Raw genomic sequence first — 16,622 nt, 5'->3', positions numbered from 1 at the left:
CAGCATGGGTCAGTAAGATCCAAGCGCTGATGGCTGCTGCAGGCTTTGGCCAAACGAAAATCCCCAGAGGAAATGGATCGTACTCCGTCGGTTGTACCGACCTGATGTTTGATTACACTCAGAAGGTAATGCTTTAATACCGTTTATCCTTTTCTGTTCCACGATTGACTGTGGCTATGGCCCCACCAGAAGGTTTTGAAATTTGACCTTGCCCTCACCTGACAATGGCTCATTTGCCCTGTGTATGGTTTCACAGGAAGCCTTTGGCAGTTAAGTCGTTCCCCAATTCATTGCTGTCATCAGATTGTTTATAAACTCTCTCTTTTTTTTTGCCTGGCTTTTTAGGGCTGCACCTGCAGCATATGGAAGCTCCCAGGCTAGGGGTCGAATCGGAGCTGCAGCTGCCTGCCTGTCATACCACAGCCACAGCAACGCAGGATCCTTCACGCACTGAGCGAGGCCAAGGATCGAACCTGCATCCTCATGGATACTAGCCGGGTTCGTTAACCACTGAGCCATGATGGGAACTCCCTAAGCTCTTATATCTTCTCTATAAACTCTTTTGTCCCCCTCCTTCTTTAATGGCTGAAATTGGGCTGCTCGTACTTTTCTTTTCACTCAGAAAACATCTTGTTGTTCTAGTTCTGTTCTCTTTTGACTGTATTCAGTCACCAGGGAAACTTAAAACAGCTCTCTGGACCTCTTCATGCATAACTAAGGTATCTGGGGCCCCACTAATTAAATATGCAAAATAGCTCTTGGAAAAGGTTGGAGAAGCAACTTGACTAAAAGTCCCTTATCTTCTTTCCTCTACAGGGCACCTTCCTGCGTTTGTATTATCCGTCCCAAGATGGTGACCCTTCTGACACCCTCTGGATCCCAGACAAAGAGTATTTTTGGGGTCTTAGTAAATTTCTCGGAACACACTGGCTTCTAGGCAAAATTCTAAGCTTATTTTTTGGTAAGATTTCTGTTGACCCTGCTTTGTAGGCTCAAGCATCTGGAAACAGCAAGGGTTTCAGGCAGTTAAAAACCCAAACAGGAGTTTCCCGTTGTGGCTTAGTGGTTAACAGATCTGATTAGGAACCATGAGGCTGTGGGTTTGATCCCTGACCTCACTCAGCGGGTTAAGGATCTGGCTCTGCCGTGAGCTATGGTGCAGGTCACAGACATGGCTTGGATCTGGAGTTGCTGTGGCTGTGGTGTAGGCCAGCAGCTGCAGCTCCGATTCAACCCCTAGCCTGGGAACCTCCATATGCCACGGGTGTGACCCCAGAAAAGACAGAAAGAAAAAAAAAAGACCCAAATAAATTGTCTGCAGGCTACATGTCTCCTAAGATGACGGAGTAATTCTAAAAGGGCCAGGGAGCTCTCAGAGAATCAAGGGTTCTCATTTTGTTGATTCTGAACATGATGGGGGTTGGGAGGGAGTGAAATGTCAGACCTTCGGACTGGCTCTCACATCTCTCTGTGGCTACTCTGATTTTTCCTTCTTACATGCTCTGGGGGGAGCAATGATATGGTGAGAGTACCAGCTAGGCTGATGTGCCCCCTACCTTGTATGCTCTGTGCTGAACAGACTTCCTACAGTTGGTCAAAGAGAGGAAGAAAGTAGAAGCCAGCCTAACTCTCCAGATCCTAAACAAAGGAGTGAAAGCTAATTTCGTTTGGGGGATGCCAGCAGTTACATTTGGAACGGATGGGCCATGGGGTCCTACTGGTACAGCACAGGGAAATGTGTGTGATGGGGTCACGTTGCTGGACAACAGAACTTGAAGAAACATTGTCCACCAACTAGGCTTTAAGAATAAGAAGAAAGCAAATTATATAGCTAATATTTACATACATTTCAACTCAATAAAATTATGAAAATAAAAAGAATCTCAGAAAAGCTGTTTTTTTTAAAAAAAGAATTTCTTGCTTACTTGTGAAGGAGGAAACTGTTTCATTCCCATCACCCACCGCAAGGGGGCAGCCTCCCTCACTAAGACAGTCTGCGGTGCCTTCCTCATTTAGTGTCCACATGTCACTCATATTGACTTGTCCTTCCGTATCTGTTGACCAGATACTGCTGTTGGGCTGATATTAATTATGTCTCCAAATCACCCCCTCAAAACCCCCTACAACTTTTGGCAATCATTTTAAACACCTCCTTGACATTTTCTTAAGGACCACATTACAGGAGTTCCCGTAGTGACTTAGCAGGTTAGGAACCCAGCTAGTATCCATGAGGATGTGGATTCGATCCCTGGCCTCAGTCAGTGGGTTTAAGGGTCTGGCGATACCACCAGATGGAGCATAGGCTGGCAGCTGCAACTCGGATTTGACCTCTAGCCTGAGAATTGCCATCTGCTGCAGGTGCAGCCCTGAAAAAAAAAGGAAAAAAAAAAATAAAAAGAACCATATTATAATAGAAATGATGAAAAGGCTCTAACTACACATCTCTCTGATGCTGAATAACTTAGAAGTCACGTCCGAAGCAATGATCACCGACTATCTTCAAGAGCAGGTCTCCATGTTACGGATGAGACCGTGAAATATAAAGAATTGATGCTGCTGATGACACTGATAAGTGCGCAGTGAGGGAAGAGAAGGCGCTTTCCATTTTTGAGCCCTTCGCCGTGTGACTGGATAGGAGCACTTTACCTGTAGCCCTCCCTAAATGTGACTCTCACAAGCCCCCATGAGAGAGCTTGCATTTCCTTCATTGTACAGAAGAGGAGTCTGAGGCTCAGAGAGTTCTCCTGACTCGCTCAAGATCAGTGGCTAGTGAGTGGCAGAACTGCACCAAAGCCTCATCTGCGTGTAAAGTCAAAGGTTTCCCCACCTTTCGCTTGACCTTGATCAAGTTAGAAAGAAAGGAGTTTCCGATTCGAAGATTCTGGGTCTCAGTAAGAGGTTCCGGAGGTTTATGTGTGGTTCTATTCCCAAACAGTTCCCTTTTACCAAAACCTGGGATGAATAAGGAACAGGCTTCCCGAATACACCTCTAAGTAGGAAAATGTCTCACCTCAAGTTCAGAGCTGGCTGTGAGAACTGATCATTATTGATCTTAAGGTCTTAGGAAGAAAAACACGGTTCAGGCCCTTGGTTGGTGGTATCAAGTAGGAGACCTTGTAAATGAATTTACCCTTTGTGTGTGTGTGTGTGTGTGTGTGTGTGTGTCCTTTTAGGACCGCATCCACGGCATATGGAGCTTCCCAGGCTAGGGGTCGAATCCGAGCTGTAACTGCCAGCCTACACCGCAGCCATAGCAATGCAGGATCCATGCTGTGTCTGTGATCTACACCACAGCTCATGGCAGCGCCATATCCTTACCTACTGAGCAAGGCCCAGGATCGAACCTGCATCCTCATGGATGCTAGTGAGATTTGTTTTGGCTGAGCCACGATGGGAACTCCAAATGAGTTTACTCTTAATGCATAAAAATTTAAATTCCGTGGGCCAGGATCTTATATGAAGGAGATGTAAGTTAAATGAACCAGCGACATTCAAGTCAGAAAAAGCTCTAATTATAATCTCCCACTTCTGTCTAGGTTCAATGACAACTCCTGCAGCCTGGAATTCCCCTCTGAGGACTGGTGAAAAATACCCACTAATCATTTTTTCTCATGGTCTAGGAGCATTCAGGTAAAGTGGCAGAGGTTGAACAATTTTAGGAATCAAAGACTCGTTTTAGGAATCAATCATTACCTCCCCTGCAAAAGGGAGAGCGCATTTTGGAGCGTCGGGCCCCTGTCCCGGAGGAGTTGGGGTTCCTCAGGAATTACTTGTGATCTATTGATCAATCTTAGCCCTGTCTTTTCCTGTCTCCAGCCCATGGACACCAGCTTCACAACAGAGGAAAGAGGATGATGCATTTTTGATGGCTGTCCTTCTCTGTTGTGGTATTTACACTCTCAAAATCATTCAGTGTGTTGGTTCAGGTCCTCCGAGAAATAGACGCCACGATTAGATTAGCTGTGAAAGATGTTTATTGCAAGATGCCTGTGAAGGATAGAAAGAAAGGAGCCAGGAGTTCCTGTTGTGGCTCAGCAGGTTAAGAATCTGACTAGTATCCGTGAGGATACATTTTCGATCCCTCACTCACGGCAGCGCCACATCCTTAACCCACTGAGCGAGGCCAGGGATCGAAAGCCACCAGCCTATGCCAGAGCTATAGCAACGCAGGATCTGAGCCGCATCTGTGGCCTACACCACAGCTCACGGCAATGCCGGATCGTTAACCCACTGAGCAAGGGCAGGGATCGAACCCGCAACCTCATGGTTCCTAGTCGGATTTGTTAACCACTGTGCCACGGCGGGAACTCCGAGTTATTATTATTATTTGTCTTTTTAGGGCCACACCTTCAGCATATTCCCACGCTAGGGGTCCAGTCAGAGCTGTAGCCACTAGCCTACGCCAGAGTCATAGCAATGCAGGATCCTGGCCGCATCTGCGACCTACAGCACAGCTCACAGCAACGCCAGATCCTTAACCCACTGAGCAAGGCCAGGGATTGAACCCATGTCCTTATGGATGTTAATCAGGTTCGCCAACCGCTGAGCCATGACTGGAACCCCCAGTGAGTTATTTGATGTCTTTCTTTCTTTCTTTCACGGCCACACGTGAGGCATATTGAAGTTCTGGGTTAGGAGTCGAATCAGACCTGCAGCTTCCGGCCTACACCACAGCCACAGCAATGCTGGATCCGAGCCACATCTGCAACTTACTCCACAGCTTGCAGCAATGCAAGATCCTTAATCTACTGAGCAAGGGCATGGATCAAACCCGAATTCTCTCAGACACATAGTGAGTTCTCAACCCGATGAGCCACAAGGGGAACTCTGAGTGATTTGATTTCTACTCACCCTCAGGCCAAACCAAATCCAGTCTGCTGTCTGTTTCTATAAATAAGCTACTGGAACACAGCCATACTCAATGATTTTCCACATGGCCTCTGCTGCTTTTGTGCTCCAACAGCAGAGCTGAGCAGCTATGACAAAGAATATATGGCATACGGAGCTAGAAGCAATTGCTTTCTGGTTTTTGTTTGTTTGTTTGTTTTGTTTTGTTTTTGTCTTTTTGCCTTTTCTTGAGCTGCTCCTGCAGCACATGGAGGTTCCCAGGCTAGGGGTCTAATCGGAGCTGTAGCCACTGGCCTACACCACAGCCACAACAATGCCGAATCCTTAACCCACTGAGCAAGGACAGGGATCGAACCCGCCACCTCATGGTTCCTAGTCAGATTCGTTAACCACTGCGCCATGACGGGAACTCTTCTCTCTGGTCTTTTATAGAAATGGTTTGCTGATCCCTGTAGCAGACAGTTTTCCCTTCTTGAGCAGGTCCTGCATCGTCAAAAGTAGAAGACACGCCCATCTACCTCCTTTTTGTTCCTTCATGGCCATTTCCTATGGAATAAGTTTAGAGGAGAAGGTTGTGCAGAATGAAGATGTGGAAGGGGTTCCAAACGGAGCTGCTGATGAGCTCATGGTTCTTTGACCATCTCACCCTGTCCAGTCAGTTACCTGCCAACTAATGTGTGTTCGGTATTTCCTCTGTTTTAGACATGTGATAGGCACTGAAAATGTGTTAATTTGCTTAATCCTTACAATAATCCCACCAGGTACTATTATAACATAATAGATAAAGAAGATAAAGATAAAGAAGCAAGGTCGAGAAAAGATAAGTGTCTTATCTAAGGTAGACAACTAGTAAACAGGGGAGACAGGGAGTTCCCATTGTGGCTCAGTGGGTTAAGAACCTCACTAGCATCCATGAGGTTCTGGGTTCCATCCCTGGCCTCGCTCAATGGGTTAAGGATCTTGTGTTGCCACAAGGTGGTGTAGGTCGCAGATGTGGCTTGGATCCGGTGTTGCTGTGGCTGTGGTGTAGGCTGGGAGCTCCAGTTCTGATTCGACCCCTAGCCTGGGAGTTTCCATGTGCTGTAGGAATGGCCCTAAAAAAAAAAAAAAGATAACAAACGGGGGAGATAGGATCCAAATACCTGCAGTGGCCAGAGTGCCAGTCCTGTTCTCTTAAGCATCACACTGTACTTCTTTCCTATATTCTGTATTATCTTATCCAAACCTTACCACTCTTCTAAAGCAAAGGCTTTATTATCCCCACTTTACAGGTGAGGACAGATATTAGGTCATGTAATTAGCTAGTCATGTGGCTGGTAAGGGGCAGGGCCAAGACTGACACCCAAAAACCCACAGCCTCAACCGTGGTACCACTGATGCTTGGGACTGGACCATTTCCTGTTGTGGAAGGTGGTCCTGTGCATCATAGGATGTTTAGCAGTATCCCACTACCCCCTCCAGGCCAGAAGCCCCCTCCTCCCACTCGTGATAAGGAACACGAGTCAAATTGAACACTTAGTCAAATAGCCATCGGGGTTAAATCAGCCCCCTTAGAGAACCACTGCTTTTTGCTTTACCCCAGGGCACTACGGCAGGTGTAAGAGCCCCATGTGCCCAGGTTTATTAGTGGACCCCACCTTCTAATCCTAACTGGGAGTTGAATGCTTCCCTCTTTTTGTTTTGAAGGACAATTTATTCTGCGATTGGCACTGACCTGGCATCTTACGGGTTTATAGTTGCTGCTGTAGAACACAGGTATGTCACCTGGTCTGTGGCCAGGCTCTACCTTTCCTAGGTTTAGGAAAAAATGCTGATGGTATCTTGACTATGGGTCTGTGATGAGGGAAAAAGGAGACTGAGTTAGATTTTGAAACAAATAGTATTTTTTTTTTAAAAAAAAGCTAATATTTCTAGAGTGTTTGCGAGTGTCTTGTTCACACACCATCTCATTTAAAATGCATAACAACCCTTTAAGACAGTTGCCATTATCACTGTTTCAGGGAGGCAGAGAATGATGCTGAGGATGGTAGGTAATTGATTGGCAGGAAGCCACACAGCTAGTAAGTGGCCCTGCGGGGATCTGATTCCAGGAGTGAACTTGAAACCCTGGCCTTCCAGAATTGTGCAGAGGGAATGGGTTGTTTACAGGGCACAATGTCTTTTGTTTAGACCTCCCTTGGGGGCCTCTTTGATTTTAAAAAACGTAGAGTGGAAGGAGAAAGGGACGTCAGAAAGGGTCAAGGATAAGGATGAGGAATACACACACAAAAAAACGAGAACGAGCAGCATAAGTGATCGATTCTGTTTGTATCGTAGAGATGGATCTGCATCTGCGACTTACTTTTTCAAGGACCAATCTGCTGCAGAAATAAGGAACAAGACTTGGCTCTATCTGAGAACCCTCGGAAAAGGGGAGGAGGAGTTTCCACTACGCAACGAGCAGGCACGTTGTGGGAAGAAGACAGGTGGCTGATGCCCCCAAAGCACTGGCACGATGATGACACTTGTTAATTGAATTGTACACATGGCAGACCGTGCTCTTAAGTCTCCTCACTTCCCATCCCCAAAGCTCTGTGGGCGGGTTCTCTGAGGAATAACATTGCCTTAATGAAATATCCGGATCACCGTGAAAACAAAGACCAACCTCAAAATCCTGGAGATAACAATGAATATTCAGAATTTTTTTGCATGACAGTTAAAGACTTTTCAGAGAGGTGGTGCAGAATAGTATTTAGTCCTGTCCTTAGGATCCAACTTTCTCTGTTTGAATCCTGGCATCGTCCCTTTGCAGGGAAGGTGATCTTGGACAAGTTATTTATTCTCTGTCTTCTGCTGCTTCCATGTTTTATCTATTATGAAGTAATGAAAAATAAGTGTCTTTCTCACAGGGCTTTGGGGAAGATGAAGTGAAACAACGAACATCGTTTCACACCTCTGTGCCAAACTTGGTAGTGGGTGCTTTTTACATAGGTTATTGCATTTAAACCCACCCAGATTTTACCGAGGTAGGCATTATTATACAATTAAGGGAATCTCAGAGAGGTTTAGTAAATCATCTGAGGTCACACATTGGGACCAGAGCCAGCAAATGGACCAAGCTCTAAGCACCTGCAAAGTGGATGCATGAGTCATTATGCTAGGCTGAGTTCTACTCATTAATTGCAAGGTCATTGCCATTTTATAAACAACCAAACATTTCCCCACAGGCAACCTCTACACAAACTTTATTTATTTTTTTTGTCTTTTTTTTTTTTTTGCCATTTCTTGGGCCGCTTCTGCTGCATATGGAGGTTCCCAGGCTAGGGGTCAAATCAGAGCTGTAGCCGCTGGCCTATGCCAGAGCCACAGCAACTCGAGATCGAAGCCTCGTCTGCAACCTACACCACAGGTCATGACAACGCCAGATCATTAACTCACTGAGCAAGGCCAGGGATCGAACCCTCAACCTCATGGTTCTTAGATTCGTTAACCACTGAGCCACCACGGGAACTCCCCTACACAAACTTTAAAGTGACATATATGTATATAATATATACTATATATAATACATACCACATATACTGCATATAATATATAGTATAAGATTTTAAACATTAAATTGCAAATAAAGAAAGGAAAAAGTAAGTGCACAAAACAATATAAAATTGTACTATTCAATTCATGACATTCATGACCTAGAAATATAATATGTATTTGACAACAGCAAGGTCAAGGAAGGATGTGGAATGAAGCCATGCTGGGGACAGGAATTGACACTGGCTGGCACTTTGAAGCCACAGGAAGAAATGAAGAGAACCAAAATGAGAAATCCGACCATTATCAAAATAAACTCTATAAATATTTGAAAAAGGAAGTGTTACCTCGTTTTAAACTGCTCTCTCCTTCCTCTAATCATCACGTTAGGTACGGCAAAGAGCAGAGGAGTGTTCTCAAGCTCTCAGTATGATTCTGGACATGGATCGTGGGAAGTCAGTGAAGAATGTATTAGATCTAGAGTTTGATGTGGAACAGCTGAAGGTGAGCTGAAAAAGCCATTTGCTCCATATTGTTCTGTGGTGTCTGTTTTTTGTTTGTTTTGTTTTGTTTTATCTTTATAGGGCTGCATCCACAGCATATGGAGGTTCCCAGGCTAGGGGTCCAATCAGAGTTGTAGCCACCAGCCTACACCAGCAACTCGGGATCCAAGCTGCATCTGCAACCTACCCCACAGCTCACAGCAACGCTGGATCCTTAACCCACTGAGCAAGGCCAGGGGTTGAACCCACAACTTCATGGTTCCTAGTTGGATTTGTTTCCACTGGGCCATAACAGGAACTCCTGTGGTGTCCGTTTTACTGCTGTAATGCAAGGCACAACATATCAAAGGGCTGCCCCCCGCCAAAAAAAAGGTCAGGAGAAGTATCTCAGAGGTGAGGAGAACATTAGGTTGAATAACATAGGGAAATTGACAATGGCCAGCTTTGTTTTTTTTTTTTTTTTTAATCATGCAGAAATTCTGGGCCAGGGATCGAACCCCCACCACAGCAGTGGCAATGCTGGATCCTTAACTGCTAAGCCACCAGGGAACTCCACCAACACATGGCAATTTCCTATGGTTCAACTTAATACTCCTGGTGGAAATGTAATTTCTTGGGTGGCTCCTACATGTTTTTAAGCTTGATCCAGAAACACTGGCCCAAAGTTTTGGACGAAATTTCGGGACAGGGTGGAAGAATATCAGGACAGACGGCATGAACCAAGACTGAAAAGTGTGTGTGGAGGGTGGAGTACAGGGAAGAGAGCAAACTGGGATGATTCTGTTCTCCAGACACAGTGAAGCCTTCACTTCCCTAACTAGTCACTGTCCTGTCTCCACGCCTTTGTGCATGTCGTCCTCATGCCCCAACACAGTCCTGCTTAATCTTCAACTCAAGTCAGGCATCACCCCATCCAGGAAGCTTTCTGGGACCCACTACCATCCCTGGACCCGGCTAGCTGTCAATCCTACGTGCTCCTTGGCGCCCCCTACCTTCTGTACTCTGTATCTGTAGCTCCTCTCCTAATAGACTGAGCTCAGGGAAAAAAGACCAGGTGCTCAAGAAATATTCAGGAAATGAACACACTGAAAAACAGGGAGTGGGGAAGAGGGAGAGATCGGCAATGACCTGGATGTTTCAAGTGTGGGTGACAAAGAAGACCATGAAGTTCATGTCCGAACTGTTAGGGATCCTCAACATCTATATATGTGTGTATGTTTGTATATTCATATATGCGTATATGTACATATATGTGTGTCAGTTTAAATCACTGTGCTGTACACCTGAAACTAACCCACCATGATCAATCAACTATACTTCCATTTAAAAAAATAAAAACAGGAGTTCCCGTCGTGGCTCAGTGGTTAACGAATCCGCCTAGGAACCCTGAGGTTGCAGGTTCGATCCCTGGCCTTGCTCAGTGGGTTAAGGATGTGACGTTGCCATGAGCTGTGGTGTAGGTCACAGACGCGGCTCGGATCCCGCATTGCTGTGGCTCTGGCGTAGATCAGAGGCTACAGCTCCGATTGGACCCCTAGCCTGGGAACCTCCATGTGCCATGGGTGCAATCCTCCAAAGACAAAAATAAATGAAGAAATAAAAATAAAGAAATACGTGTGTGTGCCGGGGGGGGGTGCCTGTGAGTATGGGTATATGTATGTATTTCTTTTCTATGAAATCAAGGTGCTTAACCATGCCTATGAAATAATGATAGAACTTCTGATTCACAAAATCCTTGCCTATTCTCTAAACAACGTGTGAGATACTTATGAAATGATGCTTCTTCAATAGGACTCTATCGATAGGGATAAAATAGCAGTGATGGGACATTCTTTTGGTGGAGCCACAGTTCTTCAGACCCTGAGTGAAGACCAGAGATTCAGGTAAGACGATGAGACTGAGAGACCGAACACCCTGTTATGGGCAGAAAGGGGAGTGATCATAAATGTGAGACAGGAGTTATCACATTCTTAGGGCTGATGAGATCCTTGAGTGTTCACAAGTCTTTTGCCTCCATAAAGTCCTCTACATGAATTTTCCTAAACAGAAACCCCACTACTTCTCTTGCTGTTAAAAACTCCTCCCATCCATGGAGTTCCCGTCGTGGCGCAGTGGTTAACGAATCTGACTAGGAACCATGAGGTTGCAGGTTCGATCCCTGCCCTTGCTCAGTGGGTTAACGATCTGGCGTTGCCATGAGCTGTGGTATAGGTTGCAGACGCAGCTGGGATCCTGCGTTGCTGTGGCTCTGGCGTAGGCTGGCAGCTACACCTCCGATTGGACCCCTAGCCTGGGAACCTCCATATGCTGCAGGAGCGGCCCAAGAAATGGCAAAAAGACAAAAAAAAAAAAAACTCCTCCCATTCCTGTATCTTGAACTCATTATTATGTATCTGCTCAAGGGCTTAACATATTCATTTGGAGATTTATCTTGATATATACACTTTATCTGTGACATGACATCTTATTTTTAAAAAGGAAGTTAGTTACATTTTCAAGTAGAAATAATAATACCGGGAGTTCCCGTCGTGGCGCAGTGGTTAACGAATCCGACTAGGAACCATGAGGTTGCGGGTTCAGTCCCTGCCCTTGCTCAGTGGGTTAAGGATCTGGCGTTGCCATGAGCTGTGGTGTAGGTTGCAGACGCGGCTCGGATCCTGCGTTGCTGTGGCTCTGGTGTGGGCCGGTGGCTACAGCTCCGATTCGACCCCTAGCCTGGGAACCTCCATATGCCACGGGAGCGGCCCAAGAAATAGCAAAACGCAAAAAAAAAAAAAGAAAGAAATAATAATACCGTCATACAACTTCAGAACTTCCTTGTTAGGGAATTTTTTAATTAATTTTTATCATCTTTAAGATGGAATGTGGGGCGTTCTGGTCCTGGCTCAGCAGAAATGAATCTGACTAGTATCCCTGAGGATGGAGGTTCGATCCCTGGCCTCACTCAGTGGGTTAAGGATCCATCATTGCCATGTGCTGTGGTGTAGGTCACAGACACAGCTCAGATCTGGTGTTGCTGTGGCTGTGGTGTAGGCCGGCAGCTACAGCTCTGATGCAACCCCTGGCCTGGGAACCTCCATATGCCGTGGGTATGGCCCTAAAGAGACAAAAAAAATAAATAAATAAAAGAGGAAATGTAGCAAAGTTATGACAAAGTTATTTGGGTGGAAGTCGGGATCCCAGTCTTCTAACTTGAAGAAGTATGTTCTTTTTTGAACCAGTTCATTTCAGACATGTAGCCAACCATGTAGAAAGCAAGTAGGATCCTTGGTGAAACATCATCTCACATTTTAAAAAGTCTGTTTCAACATAAGCGGATGCTCTTCTTTCATCCATTGAGCACATAAAATGGAGTGTCCAAAAAGCCAAGAAACATAGGATAAACTTACTTTTTGGACAATTTTTTTTTTATTACGGTATAGTTAATTTACAGTGTTGTGTCAATTTCTGCTAAAAAGTGACCCAGTCATACATAGACATATGCATTCTTTTTTAGATACTACCTTCTATCATGTTCTATCACAGGTGATTGGATGTAATTCCTTGTTCTATGCAGCAGGACCTCATTGTTTAGGATAAACTTATTTTTAAAAAAGAAGTTAGTTACATTTTCAAATAGTCAATATGTTTTTCTTCAACCCCCAAGACGCTCTTCCTGGTGAAGCATCCCTAAATATTAAAAAAAAAAAAAATGAATCCAGGCAGTTCCCTTGGGGCACAACAGGTTAAGAATTTGGCATGGCAGCTGTGGCACATGCCACAATTGCAGCACGGGTTTGATCTCTGGCTTGGAAACTTCCTCATGCTGTGGTGTGGCCAGAAAAAACATGAGTCCAATTGTCACTCTGAAAGAGGTGTAATGAGTACAGATAGTGTCCAGAAGAGCTAGAAACACAGGGGCAATAGTGCATGTACTGTATTTTTTAGCCTCCTCTTGAGTTTGAAGAATCACTTACTTTAAAATTTATCTTGAAAGAACAAAAAAATGCATGATAAGCAATCTTGAAACATTGTCTTTCTAAAAGCTGCAATCCAGAGTTCCCACTGTGGCGCAGCAGAAACAAATCCAACTGGTATCCATGAGGATGCAGGTTTGATCCCTGGCCTCACTCAATGGATTGGGGATCTGGCATTGCCATGAGCTGTGGTGTAGGTTGCAGAGACAATTCCGATCCCTATGCTGTGGCATAGTCCAACAACTGTAGGTCCAATTTGACCCCTAGTCTGGAAACTTCCATATGCCACAGGTACAGCTCAAAAAAGCAAAAAAAAATTTTAAAATTTAAAAAAAAATCTTGAATTCTTTTTTTTTTTTTTTGTCTTTTTGCCATTTCTTGAGCTGCTCCCACGGCATATGGAGGTTCCCAGGCTAGGGGTCTAATCGGAGCTGTAGCTGCCAGCCTACTCCAGAGCCACAGCAACACGAGATCCAAGCCGCATCTGCAACCTACACCACAGCTCACAGCAATGCCAGATCGTTAACCCACTGAGCAAGGGCAGGGATCGAACCCGCAACCTCATGGTTCCTAGTCGGATTCGTTAACCACTGCGCCACGACAGGAACTCCATGAATTCTTAAATGCCTCATAAAGAAAATGATTATAGCAGTGAAGCCCTACTGTAGAGCACAGGGAACTCTATCCAGTCTCTTGGGATAGACCATGATGGAAGATGACATAAGAAGCGGAATGTATATATATACACATACATATATAAATGTGTGTGTGTGTGTGTGTATGGCTGGGTCATATAGTCGTGTATATATATATATATATATATATATATAGAGAGAGAGAGAGAGAGAGAGAGAGAGAGAGAGAGAGAGAGAGAGAGCAGAAATTGACACAACATTGTAAATGAACTCTACTTTAATAAAAAATAAAAAAATTAAAAAGTGGAAGTTCCTGTCATGGCACAGCAGAAACAAATCGGACTAGTAACCTTGAAGATGCGGGTTCAATCCCTGGCCATGCTCAGTGCATCAGCGATCTGGTGTGGCTGTGGCTGTGGCGTGGGCTGGCACCTGTAGCTCCAATTCGATTCCTCGCCTGGGAACTTCCATGTGCTGCGGGTCCAGTCCTAAAAAAAAAAAAAAAGCAAAAAAAAAAAAAAAAGTGGTTACATCATTCAAATTTGCCACCTCATAGAGCATGCCCTTGGCACCCTGAAGTACACTACCTCTTGAGCCCAGGGAGATACCCCATGAGGCACTGGGGCGGTGCGTGTCTCTGAATGCCAGCACTATCAGACATCCCCGTATGCAGGCCAGCGTGTAACAACTTCTTCTTGTAACAATCCGTGCAGGTGCGGTATTGCCCTGGATGCATGGATGTTTCCAGTAGGCGATGAGGTCTATTCCCGAATTCCTCAGCCCCTCTTTTTTATCAACTCGGAACATTTCCAATATCCTTCTAACATCCTCAGAATGAAAAAATGCTACTCACCGGGGAGAGAAAGAAAAATGATTACAATCAGGTGAGTATTAGTTAAGGGACTTATTAAGTCATCTGAAACAGAAACTTGAGACTTGGATAAACGGTCCATGAAAATTATTTGGTAGCTATTCTATTTTTTTTTTTTTAAATCTTTTAGGGCTGCACCTGTGGCATATGCAGGTTCCCAGGCTAGGGGTCAAATCAGAGCTATAAGCCACTGGCCTATGCCACAGCCACAGCCATGCGGGTTCCAAGCCGTGTCTGCGACCCACACCGCAGCTCATGGCAATGCCAGATCCTTAACCCACTGAGCAAGGCCAGGGATCGAACCTGCGTCCTCATGGTTGGATTCATTTCCACTGAGCCATGATGGGAATTCCATTTGGTAGCTATTCTAGAATTGCTCAATTTGTTGTTCAGATTTGGAATAAGGGAGGACATTAGATCCCCTTAGTGTCTGCGTGCATTCAGGACTCTTTTTAAAATGCAAATTTTTGGAATAGTGTTAATATATATAGTCATACCCTGATAATTAAAAATTGCCTCAGGGTACATTCTACTTTTAGCTAACTATTAAAGTGGGCCTACACATTTTTAGGGAGGGGGTGGGGGAAGTAGTCCATCATCAGGCTAGACTAAGAACTCTTTAGACAAAAAGGTAAGATCATCTGTTGAGACCTGCAGTGCGTTCACCTGTTGGGTGAGCATTTGAATTGATAAATTCCCCAAAGCTATAAGGGCAATATGTTTATATCATGGATGTGAAAAAGAACTCCCTATAGAGTTTTGAACTCACAATGGGATGTTACAAAGCAAAGACCAAGCTCCTTCCTCTCCTATCTAAAACCTGATTTCTTTAGAAGGACAAAGAAGACAGGCAGGAAGAAACACACATGGTAAAGGCATTAAACACGCTGGGGCTCAGAGAGTGGAGGCCCCTTTACCAACTCTCAGAAAAGGCTGCTTGGAAGAGCTGGGGTTAGAATTAGGTCTTGAGGAGTTCCCGTCGTGGTGCAGCGGAAACAAATCTGACTAGGAACCGTGAGGTTGCCAGGTCTGATCCCTGGCATCGCTCAGTGGGTTAAGGATCCGGCATTGCTGTGAGCTGTGGTGTAGATTGCAGACAAGGCTCGGATCTGGACTTGCTGTGGCTGTGGTGTAGGCTGGTGGCTACAGCCCCAATTAGACCCCTAGCCTGGGAACCTCCATATGACGCAGGTGCAGCCCATTAAAAAAAAAAAAAGAAGAAAAGAAAAAGAATTGGGTCTTGAAGAATCAAGAGACTAACTAGACAGTGAGGAAGGACCTGGATGGTTAAAGTAAAGCCTTCAACTTAGCTTGTGTGTATGTGCAAGCCTATTTAATTCTAACACAGAAACAGTATGGAACACCCAATCTTTCTTTACTGGGCTGTGACTATTTCTTCCCTTCTCTGCTAGAAAGAAGAGCTTATATTTCATGTCTGATATCTTTACTTCGATAGACTCTGATCCCAACAACAACCCAAGCTGTCGCAGTCAAATTCTCAACCCATTGCATCAGGGAACTCCCATCTTTATACTTTTGGCTCTCAAGTTTGGATTGGAATGTGGGGCAGAATGAGCTGGAGTCTGGAGGTTCCGTTTCCCAAGTAGAGATAACTGAAGAATGGTGGTTTTTTGTTCTTGTTTTTTAATAGCAACAGCAAAATGCAGAGGAAGAATAGCACCACGCAGGGCTGGAAAAGTGTATTTTGACCTTGGGTAGAGATGTTTGGTCACAAATCGGAAAAGTATAGAATTTGTTTATTGTCTTGATGAACCTTTTGGAGGACATGGGACTGCACAGTGAGAAAAGAATTGGTCTGAGAATAGAATCTTGAAGATGAACGTGAAGAACCAGCAAGGAACAGAGTAGCTGGAGAAAGGAGGGAAGGTGTGATGTCCGGGAAACAAAGACAGAAAAGATGCAAGAAAATCAAGTGTTAGATGTCCCAGGGGCAGCTGAAAATGAGCCATCGTGGCTCAGCAGTTAACAAACCCGACTAGTGTCCAAGAGGTTCAGAGTTCAATCCCTGGCCTCGCTCAGTGGGTTAGGGATCCGGCATTGCCATGAGCTGTGGTGTAGGTCATAGACGCAGCTCGGATCCCGCTGGCTGTGGCTCTGGCGTAGGCTGGTGGCTACAGCTCCGATTCAACACCTAGCCTGGGAACCTCCATATGCCGCGGAAGAGGCTCAAGAAAAGGCAAAAAAAAAAAAAAAAAAAAAAAAAAAAAAAAAGTAATTAAAAATTAAAAAAAAATAAAACTAAGATGCCAAACAAGACCAGAATCATTGAATGATT

At 44.9% G+C, this 16,622-nt stretch overlaps 1 protein-coding gene across 11 annotated transcripts in view; it reads left to right on the top strand.

The window, feature by feature from the left end:
• Positions 1-16,622, top strand: part of PLA2G7 (phospholipase A2 group VII) — a 44,554-nt gene that overhangs the window by 24,344 nt on the left and 3,588 nt on the right. For 10 of the 11 annotated variants that reach the window (NM_001444528.1, NM_001444526.1, NM_001322806.2 and 7 more), the window contains 8 exon segments: positions 4-125; positions 817-961; positions 3,537-3,630; positions 6,535-6,603; positions 7,165-7,291; positions 8,752-8,865; positions 10,656-10,747; positions 14,169-14,339. In NM_001444528.1, coding sequence (NP_001431457.1) covers positions 30-125; positions 817-961; positions 3,537-3,630; positions 6,535-6,603; positions 7,165-7,291; positions 8,752-8,865; positions 10,656-10,747; positions 14,169-14,339 — 908 coding nt within the window. In that variant the 5' untranslated portion in view covers positions 4-29. 11 annotated transcript variants of the gene reach the window in all.

The sequence above is a fragment of the Sus scrofa genome, chromosome 7 (genome assembly GCF_054392235.1).
Source record: "Sus scrofa isolate SSC_HxYL_T2T_F1_AM1 chromosome 7, Sscrofa_HxYL_maternal_Yorkshire_Landrace_v2.0, whole genome shotgun sequence".
NCBI lineage: Eukaryota > Metazoa > Chordata > Mammalia > Artiodactyla > Suidae > Sus > Sus scrofa.
This window is presented reverse-complemented; position numbering and strand designations above follow the sequence as displayed.